This window comes from Sprattus sprattus (assembly GCF_963457725.1).
Source record: "Sprattus sprattus genome assembly, chromosome: 1".
NCBI lineage: Eukaryota > Metazoa > Chordata > Actinopteri > Clupeiformes > Clupeidae > Sprattus > Sprattus sprattus.
This window is the reverse complement of record NC_137920.1, coordinates 39775463-39797789: the sequence shown is the minus strand read 5'-3', so window position 1 is coordinate 39797789 and position 22327 is coordinate 39775463. Positions and strand designations below refer to the sequence as shown.

Below are 22327 nucleotides of genomic sequence, written 5' to 3'. Positions count from 1 at the left end.
TGGTACTGTATTTGTTTATTTTCAATGATGTCTTACCATTACGAAAAAGAACATTTGTGACTGACTGTGGAATAACTCTGCATAGTTGTTGGATTGTTATTAGTTCATGAAAGTCCTGCTGTAGTTATAATGTGCTCTTCTTTCCTGTCTCTGTAGCCTATAACTGCTGTAGTTCTAATGTGCTCTTCTTTCCTGTCTCTGTAGCCTATAACTGCTGTAGTTCTAATGAGCTGTCCTTTCCTGTTTCTGCAGCCTGTAACTGCAACCTGCACGCCAGACGCTGCCGCTTCAACATGGAGCTGTACAAGCTGTCGGGGAGGAAGAGCGGAGGCGTGTGCCTCAACTGCCGACACAACACGGCTGGCCGCCACTGCCACTACTGCAAGGAAGGCTACTACAGAGACATGGCCAAACCCATCTCACACAGGAAGGCCTGCAAAGGTATGGCAGCCACAGAGGACCTGGCCCAAAAAAATGGGGGGGAATTTTTTTTTTAAAACTGTGTGTGATGGCTGGGACACGGCTTCTAGGGCAGGAATGAAAACACGAGATCTTCTCCGAGATACGTACAACTATTTATTCAGAGGAAGAACATATACTGGAAGTGAAGGTGAAGAACAGTGTAGTTGGGAGCTCACAGTTGACGTGTATTATATGAGTGTGGGGCCTGTGTGTGGCGGGTGGACGTGAGCGAGGGGAGCTAAATGGCTTGAGCAGACGGGGATGCGAGGAATCCCGTCACTCCGGGCCCGCTCTTCCCCCACGGGGCTCTGTCAGCAAGTTTGGGGAGGGGGAGGGGGGTCTCACAGGGAAGGGGTAGGATGAGGGGGGGGGGCAGGGGGGAGGTTTGGGGCGGATGGTGGGGTACATCTTCCTGACACTCAGTTATTTGGATTCATTTGGGGAGGAGGGCTCTGACAGGACAAGCCAAACAAACAGAGCCAAGGTGTGAAGTGATCCCTGCTGCAGGTCAGATGAGTGAGCGGTATTAGGAAGGGGTGGGGGTCGGAGGATGAGAATAGTTAAGGTATACCCTCTCTTCAACACACACACACACACACACATCACCACCTCCACCAGCGCTCACACACACACATACACACATCACCACCACGAGCACACACACACACACACACACACACACACACACACACACACACACACACACACACACACACACACACACTCACACCCACACAGACACACACACACACACACACACACACACACACACATACACAGACCACCACCGCCAGCACTCACACACAGGTGTGTTGGACGATGCCGCGCTCTCCTACGACCCGTCCCAGGCCGCTGACATGATAGAAGAAAGAGGGTGAGAAAACAGAAAGAAAAGCAAACAGAGCGAGAAAAAATCATGAGAAGAAGAGGAGAAAGACAGACAGAAGGCCAGGCCATTCTCACCTCCCAGTGCCGGAGGGGGAGATAACAGGAGCTCAAGCTCTGTGCAAACAAGCCTCCTCATCACACCTCAACGTGCCCCCGCACACACACACACACACAAACACCTCGACGTGCCCCCGCACGGACATACCTTTTCAGTTCCTGTCCACGGGGAGTTAAGGATCGCTTCCACCCGAGACCGGGGGGGCCTTGTGGAAAATATTAGTCTTGCGCCGAGAGTTAAAGAACAAACAGATAAATAGATAAAAAAGAAAACAATCCATCAGTTTGACGCAGGCACGGTTGGTGAATGTTTTTTCGCTCAGAGTGAGAATTCAACACGGAGGAGATGAAAAGACAGCTTGTTTATTTTCCACACAACATAATCAACATGACCCCTTCCAGAAAACAGAGGGAGCCAAAAGTTTATTTGGCTCCGAATGTTGATGTTCGCCTGTGCATGTAAACAGTTTTTTTCCCCCAAGCTCTGAAGGGAGGACAGTGTTGTAGACATGGAGCTTAACGATGAAGAAACAGAGGCAAGACCTACAATTAAATAAGAAAAAGTGATACTATTATGAGGTTGATGAAAATGTATATTTTGTATCTTTCATTCATCATTTCCATTGTTAAGTGTCATCTCCATCTTGAAAGCACACACACACACACACACAAACACACACACACACACACACACACCTGCACATTTAATTTACCTGCATGGAAAAAGTATTGCAAAAATGCATCACCTAACCAACATGCCCATCCTGCCATAAACCAAACTGACATTAACCCCTCAGATTCTGCTGTCGACTTGGAATGCAAACAGACATTTATCATTGGTCTCTGTGTACCGTTAACCCTCATGTCTCATCGGTGGGGATTTTACCATATTGTTTTTTTACATCTTTGCTCATGTGGACAAGACTTGATTCTTTCAGCATCTCGTAATGCTTGTGTGTGGGGTTTTTTTTTTACTATGGGGAAAAAAGCCTGCAGGCCAAGTGATGCATTTCTCCTTCCACAATCCAACCCCTTTAGGACTCTTATCTGTTCCATCCATTGAGGAAGAACTATTGCAGTCAAGGTATCATAACACTGTGCAGCTTTGCCAAGTTGAAAAACAGAGATTTATAACTGTACAGAAAGAATTTGGATCATCCAAGTTGTTTTAGAAAAAAGAGTTTTATGTTTGAATGAATGTAGATGTACTACTCCAGTTTGTCCAACACAAGACAGAGGGAAGCAAATCATTTTGTGCAGCCATATATAGTTTATAGAGGAAAATTGTAAGAAATACTTCAGAGCCTTTTTTTCCACTTGGCCTTTGCAATTAAAATAAACTCGGAATAATCTGGCAGGTCCCAGGTGACTCTGGGATTTTTTTTTTTTAAATATTAAAAATGATTTGCTTTACTTGGAGACGTAATGAATTCCTCTGTTTCTTAGAGAATTGAGACAGGGACCTTTGAGGGTTTCTCAGGCAAACTGGATCAGGGTCAACAACCCGGGCGGAATTCACTCACAAATTCAATGAAAAACTCAGAGTAGACTGCATCATTTACAATAGTTCTCCAAACCTCCGAACAGATGGTGTGTGTGTGTTTTACCTTGGCATTGAATGCTTTGGGGCCATCGTCTCCTTTTCTGGTGGCATGAGTTTACCAACTCCTCATAAATAATCTCAAAACAATTATGAAGTAGTCCAACAAAGTGGTAAGGAAAATGCATCACTGTGGCCTTCAGGCAGAGAGAGCAGTGTGGCTGGTGTGCTCATGTGGATACTCTGGCCCGCTCTGGGTCATTTCTCAAACCCTTGGACAGGACACAGAGGGGGCCACTGGTGCCTTCTTCATCTCAACCTCTACCTGCATGCTTCTCCATTACTCTCTTTGCACTGGTGTATGTCTCTTGCTTTCTCCTCCCACTGCTCTTTTTTTCCGTTTCAACTCTCAAACATAACTTTTAAGGAATTGCATAGACCTATATTTCTTCTCTGCTACTGTGTTTTCAACCTCTTGGTCGAGTCATTCATCTCACAAGGACTGCTGGAGCTACAAAGCCTGCCTTTTTAATCTCCATTCTGTTCAACTCACTCCAACATTACATGAACTCCACTCACTGTACCATTGCCATTGTGACCATGTCCATCTGTCCTGCTATTCATCAATAATCAACTGAAAAAACCAATTCAATTCAAACACAACTCAACTCAAGGAGGACTTAAACTTGTACCCATAAATATCAACCTGATTCGAGGCGTACAGGAGCCATCCATGGAGAGTTAAGATTATATTCCCCTTGTAAACTCACACGGGCTCAGTTGCTGCTGAGTCTTCCTGTACTGTGAGATTTATCTGATAGCTTGTTTGCCGCTAGGGTAATTAAATAATATCACCACGGAGAAGCAACAGCACATTTCATATGCAAGAGCTACGTCCTCCATTAACTCAAGTTGACTCCTCGCGTTGCCTCACACCAAATGGAAGTGTAAACAGATTTCATCATAATTTATCAAATCGGCAGCCTATCTAAGCAGTCTTGCTCAATTTCATCCAGAAAGTTGCCAAAGTTAAAGCCCCTAATGTAATTATAAGCAAACATTGTTGAAGTTATATGGCTGTATTTAGTTACATCAAAACAGACTCACAATAGAGAATCTACGGTAATTACCAAAAGGTGACAAATGATACGAAGCACGATTCCTTTCGCTTGCCAGTTTCAACATTTCGACAAAACTATATGTGGACCTCATGGTGGGCAGAGAGAAAAGAACTCTGTAGGATCTCTCCCACTTTTAATGAATTTACCACAGATCAAGTATTTTTTTGGAGCATTTATTTGAGCCATCAAATAGTTCACCACTAAAAATGTCTTGACTGGTCCATGAATCATAGCTCAGTATCAGTCAATGAAAAAGAAAAGCCCCTGAGCCAGACTCTGGTGTGCTCCTCGGCTGACAAATGAAGTGTTCAAAACCGACAGCAATTAAGGTCGTACTGTTATTTATTGTAGGAGGAACTGTTCCCCCTTTGCGGGTTTTGGACTGAAGCACTACCCATGAACACTAGAGGGTAGAGGAATGTTTGGTGCCGTGAGTTGTTGCTTGTGCCTGAAGGAGCCGTGTGTGTAACTGATGCAGACAGGTTTCAGGGGTCGTTGATAGACTGAAAACGTGGCCGCTCACTGTGTGGTGCTGTTGATGAAACAGTATCCAGCATCTGTGTGATTTATGCCGTCACCCCTCATAGACGACCATGTAAATACACAAGGTGTGGAGCGTGAGGCTTTGAAAATGTGTATCTTGTTCCGCAGCCATTTTTTCCTTTTTCGCTCATTATGTTGAATGTTCTGCCCTATGGGAACGCTTGGCCTGCCACGGAGGATCAGCGCACTGAAGTGAAGCCCTCCTCAAAACTGGATTTGATTTCGCAAATGAGCCATTCTGTTTACACACGGTGAGCCGCCACTGAGATCATACAGGTGGACGCGACACTAAAGGCCTCGCCAAAACGCACTTTGGGTGGCCCCCGGTTAAGAGCTCTGAATGGTCACTTGATTGGAAACTTGCATTGAGGGTATTTACAGAGAGACTTCGGCAAGCAGACTCCGAAGGCATACAGGCAAACGCTCGGCCCTCTAAAATGGGCTGTGGAGGATTGCGTCATCCGCTGATTAGCTCCCTGGAGTGTGGCGCGGGGTCCTAAGACCGTCAAGCTAATTGTGTCTCTTGTTAAACAGCTTTGGTGTATGCGGTTGCCATGGGGATGGCATACAAATAGACAAAAATGAAAGTTCCGTTCCTGTGTACCCCATCCCTGTTATGGTTCTGTTCAAAGCGTAGAGGAGGGTTAATCTTCCAGGAGAGTAGGTAGTGTCCCCAGCTTACCGGGGGTTTCAATTCACAAGCTTGAGCAGCGACTCATTACATGCAATGGCACAGAGAGTATTTTCCAAAGCAGAGTTAGGTTGTGTTAAGGGGGGAAAAGGCCTGTTTTAGTTTTGAGCAACATATTTAAGCTATTACACCCGCTATCCTTTGCATATGTCTTGCATTGGCACAATAGAGCGTTATTAACCACAAATAACATTTTCTGTTAGGGTTTTCAAAATATTGTTTTTCATGACCTCACTTTTCGCTTTTGATTTTCAAAATGGTGCTCGAGGCGGCTGGTTCCCATTAGAAAAACGTATAGAACATAACATGACAATTCGTCTGATGTTTGCTGAGAAAATTCTGTTGTGGTCAAAAGAGGTGGTATCCTTAGATTTAGCTAAATTAGTATCTTGCTGTAAATAAATAACTTGGTATCACTTCCCCTAAAAGCCCAATCAACGTTGGGAAACCACAATTTAAAAGAGACACCAAGAGCAACATTGCACTGACAAGGCTTAAGTAACGCTGCTATCATTTTTTCCCTCTCTTTATTGGCTTCAGACATTTTTGAGGGCTAGTTCAAACCTAATTATAACAACACGCAGCCTTAGCTGGGCTGGCCAAACTCCAGCGCTCAACAAATTATTCTACTGGCTCGGAGCACATAGATTTAATGGGGGGAGAGGAGTTCAAACTTCAAACACCAGCCTTATGGTAAACGATTGGCAGGGTTCAAAACTTCTCACGTTGTGCAATCTGCTCCATTGAAGCCACTGCGGCAGATCTCTTTGAAATGGGTTCCACACTCCCATTACCAGAGAACATTTTTCAGCCTTTATTTGCATCTCCCCTCGCCAAGATCTTTTTACGTGAGAAACCCAATCCCGCTTTGCATCTGAGCAGCGAGAGGATAGAGAGAGGGAGGAGAGAGAGGGACGTTTACATGGGACCAAAGCCTCACCTTCAGGGGGTGTTTCCACGCTCAAGCAAGAAGCCACAGCTCACCAGGCGTGCGTTAAAAAGTGCACGACACTCCAAAAGCGGTGCTTTATAGGATAGGTGAAAGCTGACGACATGGGAGCGTGTTCCTCTTAGCCGGGGGAGAGAGTGCAGCATGTGTGTGAAAGAGTGGCCCTCGAGTGAGATCTGAAAAGCTCCACGTCTCCTCCGAGTCGTCTGGAGGCCTGAGTGCAACCACTTTCCCCCTTGGACACCCACTTAAAGCCCCTTCTCAAGACCCTACCAGACTCAAGAGGGGGGATTGGTCCACCTGGAACCCATGTGTGGTGCACCTTGATTTACTGTTGAGCTCAAACTGTCTGGCCATGACAGTTATTGGGCTGATGCAGTTTTTGAGACTAATCTAGTTCTCAGAAGTATCCTGCCCCCCCGCCAACTAGAAGTTCTTCTTTTTTTTTGCCTTGTCAGACACGCTGATAAATCTGTGTGCTTGAAGATAGCATCAGTAAGCCCCCATGAGCCCTGGTGATCTATTTTGTCTGAGTGCCAGACAAAGCGAGTCGATGAGGAGAGTGACAGATTGAGGAGATTGAGCTAATCACTACATGTGCTTCAGCACCTCGGCAGCACACCCTGGGTCTGATAAGAGTGGAAAGGCCACTGATTCCACTTTGTTGTCAGGTGGAGATAAGAGGGGAAACAATAAATCTTAACTGTAGATACAGACTTGTGAGGGCAGAGCAGGAGGAGAAGGGCGAGGGAGATGGAGACGGTGTGTTCCGAGGAGAGGGGGAGTCAGGGGGTAAGACCGTGTGTTCCGCCGAGAGGGGGAGGGAGTCAGGGGGGTAAGATTGTGTGCTCCGAGGAGAGAGCTAAGGGAGGAACTGTGTCATAATCCAAAGTAGTTTTCCATTTTTCCACATGAAAAATTGGGGCAACAAAATTTGGAAAAAATGATAAAGTAGTGAACACACACCTGATAGATCACATGTAGCAGTCATTTAACAGTTAATTTGTCCTACTTACCACTGAAACGCCACCAAGAAATTCAACACTAAAATCACATCGATGATCCATCATTTTTATGGGTCCAGAATTGGAAAGTAAACAGAAGTTGAGCTTAGTAGATTTGCCAGACTATACCTTTCAAAGCTGAAGTGAGATTGAACTCCATTTAGCATTGAAACTTCCTAAAAGGTTACTCAAGGTAGAAGGTTTCCCGACGTATTTTAACCTTCGTTCAAATTGCAATTTTCATACATACAAATCCGAGATTTGAAAAATCTTTTTATTCGGCATAAAAGTGTGGCATTCCCATTAGTGGCTAAACGAAACCTCACACAAACAGCCCTTCAAGTGGGCCTGCTTAAAGAGGGCTTTGATGGCTGGGTAGTGACAAGTGACACAAGGCAGAGAGGAGGGGAGTGGCTCCTCTGGGCTGGGCAGGTCTACCCCCGCAGGCTGGAACCTGACATCCCTCATGTCTCACACAGGCTTACAGGGCCTAACACATAAAGCATCACACACAAGCACCCATATCCCACCCCACTGTAACGACCCATATGGTCCCTCAATATTGACTCAAATAAATGGGCTGTTTGAAAATCTGCGTGTTTGATGGGAGGACATGTTGAAATATTTGTGTGGTTGTGTGGCTGCAGCCTATTAGAGCAGGGGGCTTTTCTGCTTGTGACGTAATATCGATACTGTGAGCAGCCAGCAAGAATTTTCCCTTCAATAGCATCTGTAGCAACACGAGGGCTGCCCTCAAGATAAAAAAGTTACTCCGAGATGTAAAGTTATTGCACGCTCTCCCACATAGGAGGCAAAATTAAACCATATGGCTCAGAGAGACCTCCCAGATTCGGAGGAAATGCGACAGATGCAGGTTTTTGGCACAAGCTCAAAGCTCAGGACGCCCAAACAGATTCATCTTTGTGATTTCCTGTTGTTATAAACACACATATATACTGGAGATGGGCTGTGACTCAAGGCCAGAGTTATACGATGCTGCTGTTTAAATAATCAGAACGTACAGGTTTACACAATGCCTTTGTTTTAGTGAGCCCCTGTAATTGATCAAATAGATGGAATGAGTGGTTTTGATGAAAGAAAGAAAAGAGAGAGACTTCCCACACACCCGTGCAGGATTGTTCACACATGGTAGATGCTCTCCTCTAAAGACCAGTGGAAAAAGAACAGGATCCTTTAAGTTGTGCCAATCAAAAATGGAAATCACAGGAGCTCCATTTCATCCTTCAGCTCCCCCTGAAGCTATCTTCGTCTCCCCCTGACGCTAACGCTAGCTTTGCTGTCTTGTCTGCAGATCTTCACTTCTGCTGTTGTTTATCTGTTCTCGTTGTATGTGTGCGGTATGTAAGCGTAGTCGTCTCTGTGTGTGCAGGTATTATTATATGTCTGTGAACATGTGTTTATATGTATCTATATGTGTGTGTGTGTGTGTAAGGGGGGGTGTAAATGTTTATGTGTGAGAGTGTCCCCCACACGTGTGTTCTCTTACCTCTTCTCTTCTATTCCTCACAGCATGCGATTGCCATCCCGTGGGCGCTGCGGGCAAAACCTGTAACCAAACCACGGGCCAATGTCCCTGTAAAGACGGCGTGACGGGTATCACGTGCAACCGTTGTGCTAAAGGCTACCAGCAGAGCCGCTCGCCCATTGCCCCATGCATAAGTACGTGCACCAGTCTTTCAGCCAAACTCCTCTTCCACTTAAGCCACCTCAGAGGTTAACAGAGACATACCTGCAGTCCACGGGACGAGGGACGTCCAAGAGCTTTACTGCTATTATCAGACAGCAAGGCGTCTCAAGGCGTCTCATGGAAGTCAATTTCATCTCCTCTTTGTTCCTCTGCTGTTATTCCTTCAGACAGAATGTTGAGTTATTTGAACAGTGAATGGAACAACGACCATAAACAGACCGTTAAATCAATCCCCAATTGGACAATGTTACGATCTTGCCACCTGCTGACAGTCACTCTCCTTATAAATCTCAAGTCCGACTCTGTGATTTCTTAACGGTATCTCCAGACATCAGATTTTGGCGATGCTGGACATTCAAAGTAATAAATGGTTCCTATGCCAAGCTCGAAGGAATACCAAGTGAGGACCAAAGATTAAGGCATTTTGCTATCAAATAACAACACAACTGCCTTTGTGGCACCCCTAATTTCTCTGTAATTGTTTTACTTTGGTGCTTTTGTCAATTAAACTAAGCTTGGAAACGGGACAAAGCTGTCATGGGAGTGAGTCACTCTCAAGTCAAGTCTCTGGCAAAGAGCAGAGAAGGGATCAATTAAACCTATAAACGAATTGGAATGGGATATCTTTGATTTTTCCTGGGAAAGTTCGGAAAAAGTCACATACGAATGTGAGAAACTTGGACCGATAGACGTTCCAGAGACTGACTGACTATTTCGTTTCGCTTATAATAGTGAAATGATCTGTTTTGATTGTAACAGTGCGCACTAACCAGCACTTGTCAATCCTGTGCCAAGTTGAATTGGAACAAAGAGTGTAGGTCCCTACTTCATGCCGTCCAAAGCAGATGACTGTAAATCCATAGTAGTTGTTGATTATGAGACACAGCCATGTTATTATATCCTGCTGGAGGCCATAAATACAGATGCATAATGACCATAGATGTGCGTTAATGGCGGCAGTAACAGGGTGCTGTTTGACACAGAGTTTTGGTTTGCTTGCGTCTCAGACCACCCTGGGATTCAGACAGGTTCAAATCATTCTGATTAATAAGCTTATTTACCATTTCTGACCATTTCTGACTTTTAAAGAGGACAACATTTTACAAAACCGTCCAATAGAGTTGAATATAGTGATTTTTCTTTTGCAACTTCAACCATAGGAATAATGTCAAATTTAAAAGATTTATATACTACATTTATGAGCTTCATGTTCACTGGCAAAAGCATCAAAGGACTTAAGACCATTCATTACATTTAATTTATGAGGAATGCTGACAAAAATGAATTTAGCGGTCACCCAAATCAGTTAATCCCACCCTGTGGATTTGACCTACAAGCAGCCCCCAGCTATCAAGACTTTCCAGTAACGTTTCAGCCCATATACATTTCTACTTGCAAGTCTGTAGATTGAACACAGGTCTTCCAACAAAACCAGATTTGAAGAAAAGAAGATGACAACTCGCCATAACCTGAGGGGCATTTTTTGTCAGAAGACTTGATTCTTTCTTCCATTCCACAGGCACTTTAAAGCATGCTCAATTGTTTTCTGGTGCACTCTCTCTGGAGAAAGTCTTGTCATACTTTGTATGAATATTTGTGTTTGTAGTCCCCTTTTTTCTGTTGTCCCTTTGATCTTGCCTGTTCCTTGCTTTCCACTTGCTTCTGGTTTTTGTGTTAATGTGTTAATTGTAGTGATCTACAACTTGGTATCTGTACACTTCGGTGTCAAGGGTGTCTTTGCATAGTTTTTTGGAACTGCCTTTTACCTAGACACTCTACTTCCTACTAGATTGCTCTGAAGGAGGGTTGAAAGAATCAAGTCTTGGTCATACGCCTTAGAGGTGGCTTTCAAAAGCAGAGAGGAACGGGAGCGCTATGAGTTGTAAACTATCCAGTCCTCTACAATCTCAAATCAGAACATGACATTCTATATTCCCAGTACTGGTTACTTTAAGGTATTCTTACATTGTGGCAAATTATATTTGGGACTGAATTACATGCATGTGTGAGGGTTTAATGCAAATGTTTCCAATTTAAATAAATTCCAGGTTAAAATGATTGTGACATATTTTGCTAAATCACCAGTTAAGTAAGAAATCATGTATTCTCCCCGTTTTAGTACATGTTTAACATGATTTTTGTCTGTTTTTCTTTGCTGGTAACAGAGATCCCAGTAGCACCACCAACAACTACCGCAAGCAGCACGGAAGAACCAGCAGGTAAGGGTAGGTCTGATCCATCCGGCTATGCACCAGGCTATATTAAAGATATTCACCTCAAAATGCATCTTCATTTATGGGAAAATATCAGAGGGAATTCTCAAACGGCTTCCTGGCTTTAAGTAGCATCACCAGAGATGAGATTTAAAGGCTATGTTGAGCGAAACACCTCCCCTATACTCTCCACCACACGTGGAGGAACACAGACTCAAACACCTCCCCTACACTCCCCACCAAACGTGGAGGAGCACAGACTCAAACACCTCCCCTATACTCCCCACCACACGTGGAGGAGCACAGACTCAAATTGGATCCCTGTTGCCTTTCCTCCTCGCTGGCAGTTCATAAATATTAAATCAATTACCCCTGGCCTTGGGACGGGACTCCTTTAATCTTCCACTCTTCCGCCAATTAATCAGCCTTAACTGGCTCGCAGCGGGGCGCTGACGCAGGAGATCTCAGGGACTTGTTATTGTTGATTTGTTGATTTTTTTCCCCCCCTTAGTAGAAATGGAACTTTTAGGCATCCAAGTTAATGGTGACTACATCTGTGGAAGATCTTCATAGGATACACAATTTATATCCACCACTTCAGCTTTCATGAACTCAGCTTTGTTATTTTTTTTTTTTACTTCCTTGCAAGCAAAATATGTGCCAAACCTTGAACGTGATTTTTATCCATCCATACAACATCCAGTCCGTCAGATAACGTTAAATTGTACCGCAGACAGAACGTTGCGCAATACCCTGAGCGATGTTTCGGTATGGTTGAAATATGGCTCTAATGTCTGAAATACTAAGAAGAACAGAGATAAATAACAGCGTGAAACAGCCCTCTGGGATAGAAGCGTAGGATAAAGCAGAATGATCATAAATGCTTCCACTTGTCCTGTAGAAGGAGTGCTCATCATTCTCTTTCGACTAAGTCTTGCGTGTGGGAAAGGCCCTGCAGCTGTCGTCAGACGCAGAGGCCTCTAATGCTTCACTGACAGATTAGATTGACAGTGGAGTGGAGTCTGGGAGCACAGCTCGTGTTCTCTCCTTCTTTCTCACCCTTACTCTGTTCCAATCCTCTTTTTTTTCTCTTCTCCATCTTTTTCTTGCTTCCAGTTTGCTCCTCAGTGTTGGGAATTCATACAGAGCTCTGGACTGGCTGTGTAAGCGTTGGTGGCAGATATGGGTTACACTGGGTTTGGAAAATGGTCTTTGCCTAAGACAGCAGTAAGGCACATTGAGGGAGAGGGTGTTACAGGTCACCTAAAACAAACAATAAGGCCCCTTACAAACAAGGAATCATCAATTTACCCCCAGCGGTTTTGCATTTCATGATTTGACCCTAGAAACACATGGCGGTTTTAAGCTACAGTTTCCCCAAGAAACATTGGTCTGTAATGCTTCACTTTTATTGGGGAAGCTAGTACTTGCGTTTGCGGCTTCTGGTCTTTTCAGCTATTTTAACTCAAATATTGTAACCAGATATTAAAAATTATCATTTAAAAGGTAGTACAATCACTAGAAACTTACAATGTCGTCAAGTTCTGTAAAATATTTGTCATTTAATTTTTTTAGAATGGGGATAGTACTTTTGTTACAGTGTTTAATATCTCCATATGGAGTAGCTATTTAAAACAATTGGAAAGAATAATCCTTCAGAGATGCTTGGCATAACTCTCCATTTAAGCCAACAAATAACTTGGATCCTGTTACCACTAAAAATCCTTCTCAGACCCACTGGGGCCTATGCAAAACCTTAAATAAAATTCATAATTAGCAATGATATGAAAATGCTCGAGACAACAAAGCCAACTTGAAACATTTTAGCTAATGCCTACCCATAGAATAACTATCTGGCAACGTAGACGTTAAGTAAAGTCCAGTAATGTTTTTGCATTAACTAGACAAATGTATTTGCTTTGTTTTGGTTCTGTAAAAAATTGTTCAAGAAAATTCATTTTGAAATTCAGATGCATTACATTTTTTTATAAAATCTTACTATCCTACAACAAAAGCCATGTAACATTATGCAATGAAAACGGAGCTTTCAAAATCTTTGGGAAGGCTAGTCTCAATAAGAATCGTAAATGTTTCCGAAATGTTATGAACCGATTAACTAGATTTTAATAGAATGTTATGATGTTACGTTAAGTTATGCTGAAATTCTACATTCTCAGTTTTGGAAGTATAGGGGGCAGAACACTGGGGGTAAAACCCCCAAATCAAACTGATTGGTAGGCGTGGCACCGAGACAGACACATTGAAGCAGTCCAATCAGAATTGACTTGTTAGACCACCCAGACACTGTAGTCTGAGAGTGCATTTATTACCCCATTTCACAGACGCCTGAAGCCCACCTTAGGACAGCAAAGCTATTGGAAAAAAAGTATGATCTCATCCAATAGATGATGAGTAGCAGATGTGGACCTCCTTATCAGTGGCATCTAGCCCAGCCCCCACCCCCCCACCCGCCGACCCAGCGTCCTCCATCAGCGTCCTCCATCTCCCATCCCTCTCCACCACAATGCCCCCAGTGCCCGGGAGACAGGGGGAGAACCTGCAGACTCCTTGTTGAGAGGGGTGGGTTGGGGTGGGGCGGACAGCTGTGCAGCAGGTGCCTCTCCAAACACAGGGGAGGGGGTTGGGGGGATGGGGCGGATAGAGGAGAGGACGGGGGGGATGTTAATTTGTCTCTTCAGCAATGGGTCCCTTGACCACATAGAGAGGGGTGGAATGCATGGCAAATACCTCCGATTGCGAGGCCCAGACAAAACGCATATTGTGCAGGAGGTCACGGATGGTGTGAGTCGCCCCACCCCCACCTCCTCCATCCCAACCCCTTCCCTCCCACACACACACACACACACACACACACACACACACACACACACACACACACACACACACACACACACACACACACACACACACACACAGTGAAAGAGATGTCTTCAGAGGAATGCTATGCAGTGGAGATTAGCAGTTGCTGATGATGCCACTGACCACGGTGAAGACCACAGTGATGATCTGGAGATGATAGCCGTGATAAGAACATGGAGTCTCCTCTTTCTTTCTTCCCCTTAGTCCTCAGGGCTGCTCCAGGCTCCAGCTGGAAGCGTTCACACGGCTGGTGAAGCGCCCCGCCCTGGAAGTCTTCACCGTGATTAACACACTCCTCACACCCTTGCATGATCTTCCCCTCTGGAGACCTTAAGAGCTGGGTCAACTGGACCCGCAAGAAGTCCTCAAGTTTTTTTTGCCTAAAAGAAAAATAGATGAAGTAAAAGAGAGAAAGAGAGAGATAGAGAGAGAGAGGGAGGGAGAGAGAGAGGGTGCGGTGGTATGAGAACAGCATAATGAATGCTGTTTGATGTTACTGCTTGTGTCGCTGTGACTGCCTTCTCTCACTGTATAAAACTATATATCACTTGTGCCTCTGGCCAACTGCACTGTTTGCCTGATGATTCAAACAAGACTTATTTCCTGGAACAAGAAGACCAAACCCTGATCATATCCATTGGGTGTTGGTGGTTAGCAGTGCTTTGCGTCGCCACCTTGGTTGACCTCGGTTCAGTTCCTGGCCACTGCGGGAAGCCATTGTAAGTCGCTTTAGATAAAAGTGTCTTCTAAATACTGGCCCTTTACCTTTATAACTTTAAGCAGATTCTGCTTGCCCAAAACATTTACTCTGTCCCTCACACAATGCAACCCAACTCTATGTGCTGTGTGTTATGCTTCGGAGGACTGAAATGTGAGAGAAATTAAAAAGGTGGAAGAAAAGGCTATCCTCCCCCCCCCCCTCCCTCTCTGGAAAGAGCCCAGTCCATTCAGTCGGATCCCCAGCAGTAGAGGCGGCAGCAGCCCCAGCCCCAGGCTCTGGCTATAATCTAATTACATGCTTTATTTGCAGCAATTTGTTTCTCAATCAGTCTCGTTGTGGGAGGAGAAAGCCTTCCCCCTGTGCTGTTATTCACACTTCATTGTGGCAGTTCCCAGCTCTGTGTCTCGGAGGCTACAGTTTGTCTAATACAGATGATGCTCCACTGACCCCAGCTCAGCCTCCGCCACAGCTTGTCCTCACTGGGTCGTTTAAGCGGTTGGGTACAGTTGCTCTCTGACACTCTCTTTTCCCCCCATAGTTTTACGGACTCAGTTAGCCGTGAAAAGCACAGCATGGTAGGTTGTCAGTGCATTAGGAGTCAGCGTAGCACAATGGGCTGGAAAGTGCTGAGGGAGCGTGCTTACAGTACGAGGGCTTTCTGTCCAGCCGAGCCCAGCGGTGGTCTGTTTAGTATCTCTGTCACCCGCAGAGAACAGCGGAAGAGCTTTGTCACGAAACACAGAGGGCAAAGCAATTGCTAGCCCTGAGTCTTTTTACTCGGCCAAGGATGAAGTGCCTTTGAATGAGGCGCTGAGGCATCGATCGGATGTTTCCACACACTATCCGTCATGAGTTAGAAAGGCTGGCAGCCAGACTATCGCACAAAGGCAGGCAGCGAGCAATTCACATTTCTTTTCAGGGCTTCAGCAAACTCTCTTCCTCTAGGAGAGAGGAGTAGGGTGAATCCAATGCTTTCACTGAACAGGCCTGCACAGAGTATGCTTGTCCTTGTGGTGGAGAACTAGACCCTTAATGGGGATCTCGGGGTGCTCTCCTTTAGAAGGCCAGCTAATGGAAATGAGCGGTGGCAAAGGGAAGTATCATGGCGGCATCAAGGGGGTTATGAGGAAAACAAAAGCAGCCTTTTCCATGGTGCTCCTCATTTACATGGAAATCAGGCCATCTCGATATGGACTCTTCAGTGTCCTTTACTGTGCTGGTCTCTCTTTCTCCCTCTCGGTCTCTGTCTCTCTTTACTGTTCTCTCTCTTTCTCCCTCTCCCTTTACTGTTCTCTCTCTTTCTCCCTCTCCCTCTCTCTTTACTGTTCTCTCTCTTTCTCCCTCTCCCTCTCTCTTTACTGTTCTCTCTCTTTCTCCCTCTCCCTCTCTCTTTACTGTTCTCTCTCTTTCTCCCTCTCCCTTTACTGTTCTCTCTCTTTCTCCCTCTCCCTCTCTCTTTACTGTTCTCTCTCTTTCTCCCTCTCCATCTCCATCTCTGTCTCTCTAGTGTTCCTCTCTCTTTCTGTCTGCTTTTATTTGATGCAATGTCCCAAGTTTTTAGTGATTTGGGGTTTACTAGAAAAGCAACCCTCCCCTTCAATAGTCTTCTATCTCTCCCCCCACCCGCCCCCACCCGCCCCAAAGTACCCCCCACTTCTATGCTCTTTTTGGGGAAGGGAGGGGGCATTTTTGTTGTCATTCAACTGTTGCCCAGGCAACCTCATTCACACAGAATATAAAAGGAGAGTAGAAGGCAGGCATGGAGCGTGAGTCGCCCAAAAACAATGAAGTTTGTTCATATTCAGGCAAGCTGAAAGGTCCTGTCCTGTCCCAAGCTGCTTCTCCTTTCTCCTCTCTCTCTCCCACCTCTTGTCTCGCCATACTCTTAAAAAGGGAACCAAGACAATGTGTGAGGTGGGAAGGGGGGGGAGAGACAAAGGGAGACACTCTGGTTCCAATTTGGATCTCCTAAAGGAAAATTAATTGTTTTTTTCCTTTTTCTTAAAATTCATAATACATAATAATGTATCGCGGGTTCTAGCATTGCGAAAAGCAGGATCTGGCTTTTTTTCTTTTTACAGTCAATCAGCACAAGGTTGGGGTGGAGAGTGTCAGTGAGCTCCACAGCAGGCCGGGCCATTTATTATAAATCTGTGGTGCTCTCTGTGTGGCTGGAGCGCTGATCTGGAACAGGCGCTTGGCGCTCCTTTGGTGCGCTCGTAGGAGGAGGGTCACTGAGCTGTTTGGCGCGGGGCCCCCGGCGTTAGGTATTTATTTGTTCGCCCCTGGCGGACTGGACACCAAAAAGGACTTTTTGGTAATGCTTCATGGGCTGCTAATTTCTCCCCTGACTTCCCTTTGTCCGCAGACAACCTCGACTAATCCCCCCCTTCCCCTTACAGCCGACCCAGTACCACCCTCAACTCCCAGTGTAATATATGCCAAAGGCTGACACGGCCCAGGAGGTGGGCTACTAAAGGATGGACGCTGGTGGTGGTGGGTGTCAGTGATGGTGATGGAAAAGTTTTGGTGTGGAACTGGGCTGTTGAGCACGTTGACAGAAACCCGGAGATTGAGGGTTGCCAAAGGGGGAGGAGAAGGGATCGTGGGTATAATAAGCCTTAATCAGCGCCGTCAAGCCATTAGGACAGTGTGTATGTAGAGGTACTTTTTTGTGTGAAATTGAAAAGATCTGGATGGGCACAATAAGCGCCCAGGCACAAAGGTCCCCCCACCAGGGGCAGCGTAGGGCCACAGACGGACACAGGCTGGAGCACGCGGGGGCCTTTGTCTGCCTCTTTTCTATAGCCCGGGGCCCACTCCACTGAATGCCCCATAAAGCCTATTAGAACAACACAATTGAAGTGGGCAGATGGGTCTTGCAAGAGGCCAAAGGTATTTGAGGGGAGGCATGTATCTATCCAAGGAAATGTCCTGAATTCTCATATTAGACTTTGCATTTTTCTGTTGTTCTTTTGCTGGTTGTAAGAAAGTGGCTCTAACTCCCTTAACTCCCTAACACCTCCCTCTCCCTCTCCTTCTGTCCCCATTACCCGTTCCTCCACGCAGATTGTGACTCCTACTGCAAGGCATCTAAAGGCAAGCTGAAGATCAACATGAAGAAGTACTGCAAGAAAGATTATGGTGAGTAGTCAGTCTGCACCGTCGAACCATATGCCTGAATGTGGGCATGCATACACATGCACACGCACAGACACACATGCACGTGCACACACACACACACACACACACACACACACACACACACACACACACACACACACACACACACACACACACACACACACACACACACACACACACACACACACACACACACACACACACAGGAGGATGTGTGTCTGTGCTACATCTTTATTCTTCCTCAGCTCCAACTGCTCCCCTGGGCGTCCTCAGCTCTCGGGCTATTGTAGTGACGGCTTACTCTGGGCTTTCAAGAAGAAAGTCAAAGGATCAAACAGGAGGAAAGGCCATCAGAAAAGGGCTTATTTGGGCTTGGGGAGGGGGGGGGGGGGCAGGGGAGGGCTGCAGTGACGGACAGCCCAGCAGGTAGTTAAGCACAAAGCGGATCAAGCCATGACACTGTGACGGACGGAGGGGACCTCGATGGTCTCCGTGATCCTCATTAAGGGAAGACCCTGGATCTGTCAGGCATTCCTGTGGCCATCCAGCGTTCGTTCTCATGTCATTGAAGAGCACATAAGCATCAGATGAGCTCTCCTGACCTCGGCTCTTTCCCCCCGGGGGTTGGGTGGGGGGCAATCATTCAACCGTGGCCAGGGTGCTCGCAAACGGTTCAACAGACTTTATTACAGCCAGTGGTTGGTACATCTGGATTTGAGGTAACGCCAGCCATTTTTTTTTTCAGATGGGTCTTTAAAGATATCCTCAGATGCCAGATTTAAGATATGCGGTTGTTCCTAACTGCACTGTGTACTAGCACAAGTCCCCAAGGTCTTACTATTAATTATTGCTTGTCCTGAAGCAAAAACCCTTGAACCCTTCAACATTCCTGGCTTCAACAAGTGAGCTGGGGAATATAGCTATCAGCAGTCAAATTCCTGATTCAAATCTTCATTTCTCATGCAACACAAATGTAAATGAATATGAGGAGTCTTTTCTTTAGTAGGAAAGACCTGTCAGATAGCATTGCAGTGTTGAAATGGATCATATAAACACACACATGAATGTGCCTTCACGTTCTTATGAACACATCTTTCCAAGCACCTTTTCTCGAGCGTACGTCTGTAAATCCGTACCTGTGATTGAGTCGATGACTCATTCCTCTAAATATGTTTCCTCTGTAGAGTTCCACATGTGGAGCCGTTATGGTTGCTAAGTCCTTCCATTAGTTTGACATCAGCGCAGGCCACGCTATGACATGGACCATGCATCCCTAATTGTGTGGAACCCAACCCCTATTCTCGCTCAGCAGACCCACAAAGGTGCGAAGAGACCCCCACACCTGCCAGTCTCTCGACTCTACACACCACAAATTAAGTGATGATTGCTTTGCTGTGCCCATACTTCCACTTAATAACAATTTATTACAATAATTGAGGAAATACATCAAAGTTAATCCTTTTCCTTTACGGAAAGTGGTTGGCGTGAAGTGAACTTTAAAGCCATTACACAACAGCAGCAATCAAAAGTCTCACACGTGAGAAGAAAGGTATGTGGTAAATGGGAAAGGTGTTTCTTATTGTGGGCAGCTTTGTGGCTATTATGGCATACATCATTAAAGCTCCAGGCCCTTGGAAGGCTGTGTTCCTAGGGTATGGTTTCCCTCATGCGGAGCACGCAGGGCAGGGAGTGGGGTCTCACTGTGAACCTGGCATGCACCCCATGCCTAGAGGGGGGCCCCCTGATGTTGCACGGTAATCTCAGCACCTTCAGGCTGTCAGACCACCTGCAGATTTCAGTAGGGTTGCCCAAACACACACACAGACACACAGACACACAGACACACAACTTGGCATCAGATGGCCATGAGAGGGGGGAACCCCCTACTGCTGGCCGTCTTACAGTCATCCTTAATTACAAATTACTTCCAATTTCCCTCAGTGGCTCCCCTACTGTGGGCCGGCACTCTGCCCTGAGCTGCGCCTGCCTGCCTGCCACACTGCCTGGGCCTGGCCCTAATCCCCTCCCCCTCGGCCTCCACGCCACGGGGAGAGCTTTGGAGCGGTGCTGCCCCCTCGCTGAACCTCAGGAGGGTCTTTTCTTAAGCAGGGAGAGGGCTCCTCCAGAGAGAGGACCCTCCCGAGTGTAAACGATCCCTCCGCCAGGCCGGTGACCCGATGGGGTCGGCCTGCGGCAGCGCGAGGAAGACACAATATGTTCCACCAAAGCGCAGTGAGACGCCAAGACCACAGCTGAGCCCAGAGAAGCTCATCTGAAGCCTGGGCCCCGCAGGTCGGGAGGATTACAGCTAAATTGCTCGATGGCTGTTTGGGGAAGACGAGGGTCTCTCTCCGAAAAGTGGGTGATTAGGATTCTCTACCATGACTCATGGAGGCGTACTCTATGTTTATTTCATGCCTGATCCATGTGAAGCTGATGACATCTCTGGATGCTTTCTTGGAGCACCCATCTGGCAGGTCCTGCTCTTAACTATGAATCAACCTAAGCCAGTAAATACATGCCGTGTAGCATTAGCTACAGTCAAACACATATAGATTTGGATTTGTGCGTTGCTCTTAAAGCTGGATGAGCAGAATAGCACTTGGTGGTGGTGTACTATAGTACTGTTAGGACATGGGCAAGAAATTGTTATACATCAATGTCCAATTATGTCTCTTATGGTATTACCATATCTCGTTATCTTATCGCGTAATGCTGTCGAGTAAATCTATATATGCACAGAATGAGATAAGACAGACGGTAGACCAATACAGCCACATGATTAGATATACACAGTGATACAGAGACAACTAGTAGGACCCACCACTTCTACCTGAACAGCTAGTGGAATTGTCCAGATTTATCCCTCCAGGTTAAAAGTGGACACCCACAACTCTCTGCAAGGGAAAGAGACGTAAGGCTCTGTTTTCTCACGCCCCTGGGTATCCCAACCTCACAATCCGTCTCTCTTCCCCTCTTTCTCTGCCACTTTCTCGGAGCGTAAAGCGACCTATTAATCGTGAAGTACGACAGAGCAGCTTTCTCACCACGCACTCCCACCTAACCCACCCTCCTTTTTCAGCTACCCTTGTCTCCTATTCAAATTACAGTACAAACCACTTCCAGGAGCATAAATAATGGAGGCGACGCAGTGCTTCTAGCACTTTCTGCAGAGGACACGAGAGGCTCAGTGTGTATCTCCAGTTACAGCCTGGGGTTGGTGGTCGGCCAGATCCTGGAGGGAACACAGAGGGCATGAGTCAACTCTCTCGGTATCAGTGCACAAATTCTCCCACCATAAAGTTAAAAGGAGAACACAACCACAGCACAGGCTGCAAACGCATAACGGATGTTATTTTCTCATGAGGGAAGTTAATGAGCTTTGGGCCAGATTCATAATCATCGACTCCTCATCTAATTAAAGAAATGTGCAAGAGGCAGAGTTCTGATAGTTGTCAGACCAAACCGCTCCGAGTCAGAGTTGGTAAGTTTCATCAGTGTGGAGTGAAATACCAGGAGTGCCACCTCAGACGGTAATGATCCAAGCAGGCCTTTTAGACAGCCGTAGCTCTTGCCATACCTGCGCCAGCTAGGGTCTCTGTCAGCGGACGAGAACAAACAGGGGTTTAAATGTACATAAACGAGCCTCAAAAACACATGAGTCTGGCTCTGAAAGGATGCTCTTGTTCGCCGAGAGACAAGAGAGAGGAGGGGAGAGAAAAGGAGAAAAGGACATCAGCTGGAATGCTTGCACGGTTCCTCGGCTCGGCTGTTGGCTGGCGCTGCACAGAGCAAACTATGCCGGGAAGATAAAGCACACAGTTTCCAGCGCACCCCCTGCCCCCCGTCCCCCCATCCCCAATCCCCTTTTCCATGTCTAGCAGATGAACAGCTTGCCTCTGGAGAGGCCCGACAGATGCATAGCTGCATTTCAAGGCTGTGAAGGAGCACTAGATAGGATGCCAACAGGTCTCTGCTCAATGGTTAGCCGTTAGCTCACATTAGCTCATTCTCCCCAAAGACAAGGGAATGGACAGTGATTTTTATTTTGCTGATGTGCATGTAACTGTTCTCATTCAGGAAATCCACCCCCCACCCCCATTCAGATTTGAAGAGCTCTTGTACAGGCTCTTTTTTACATAAAGCCCTCATATAGGGTCATATAGAGAGAGTGTGTGTGTGTGTGTGTGTGGCCGGGGGGTTGGGTGGGGAGGGGGGTCTGGGGGTCTCTGGAACAATGATCAGGAACTCTGTTTGGCATTTAGTAAGGACTGTAAAAGCCAATGTCTTTCCACACCTTAACGTTTTTAATGCTGCATTTTTTTGTTCCATTCCTGAAAACCATTTTGTAAAAAGCATTTTCCTATTTCAAAAATTTGGGATGTCTTACAAGTTATTCCAATATG

The 22327-nt window shown here is 46.1% G+C and overlaps 1 protein-coding gene across 1 annotated transcript in view; it reads left to right on the top strand.

The window, feature by feature from the left end:
* ntn1a (netrin 1a) overlaps positions 1-22327 on the top strand; it is a gene marked incomplete at both ends in the record, with an annotated part of 55899 nt that overhangs the window by 32558 nt on the left and 1014 nt on the right. The window contains 4 exons of the mRNA XM_080834522.1: positions 253-441; positions 8786-8935; positions 11129-11182; positions 17847-17921. Coding sequence (XP_080690648.1) covers positions 253-441; positions 8786-8935; positions 11129-11182; positions 17847-17921 — 468 coding nt within the window. The remainder of the gene's footprint in view (positions 1-252; positions 442-8785; positions 8936-11128; positions 11183-17846; positions 17922-22327) is intronic.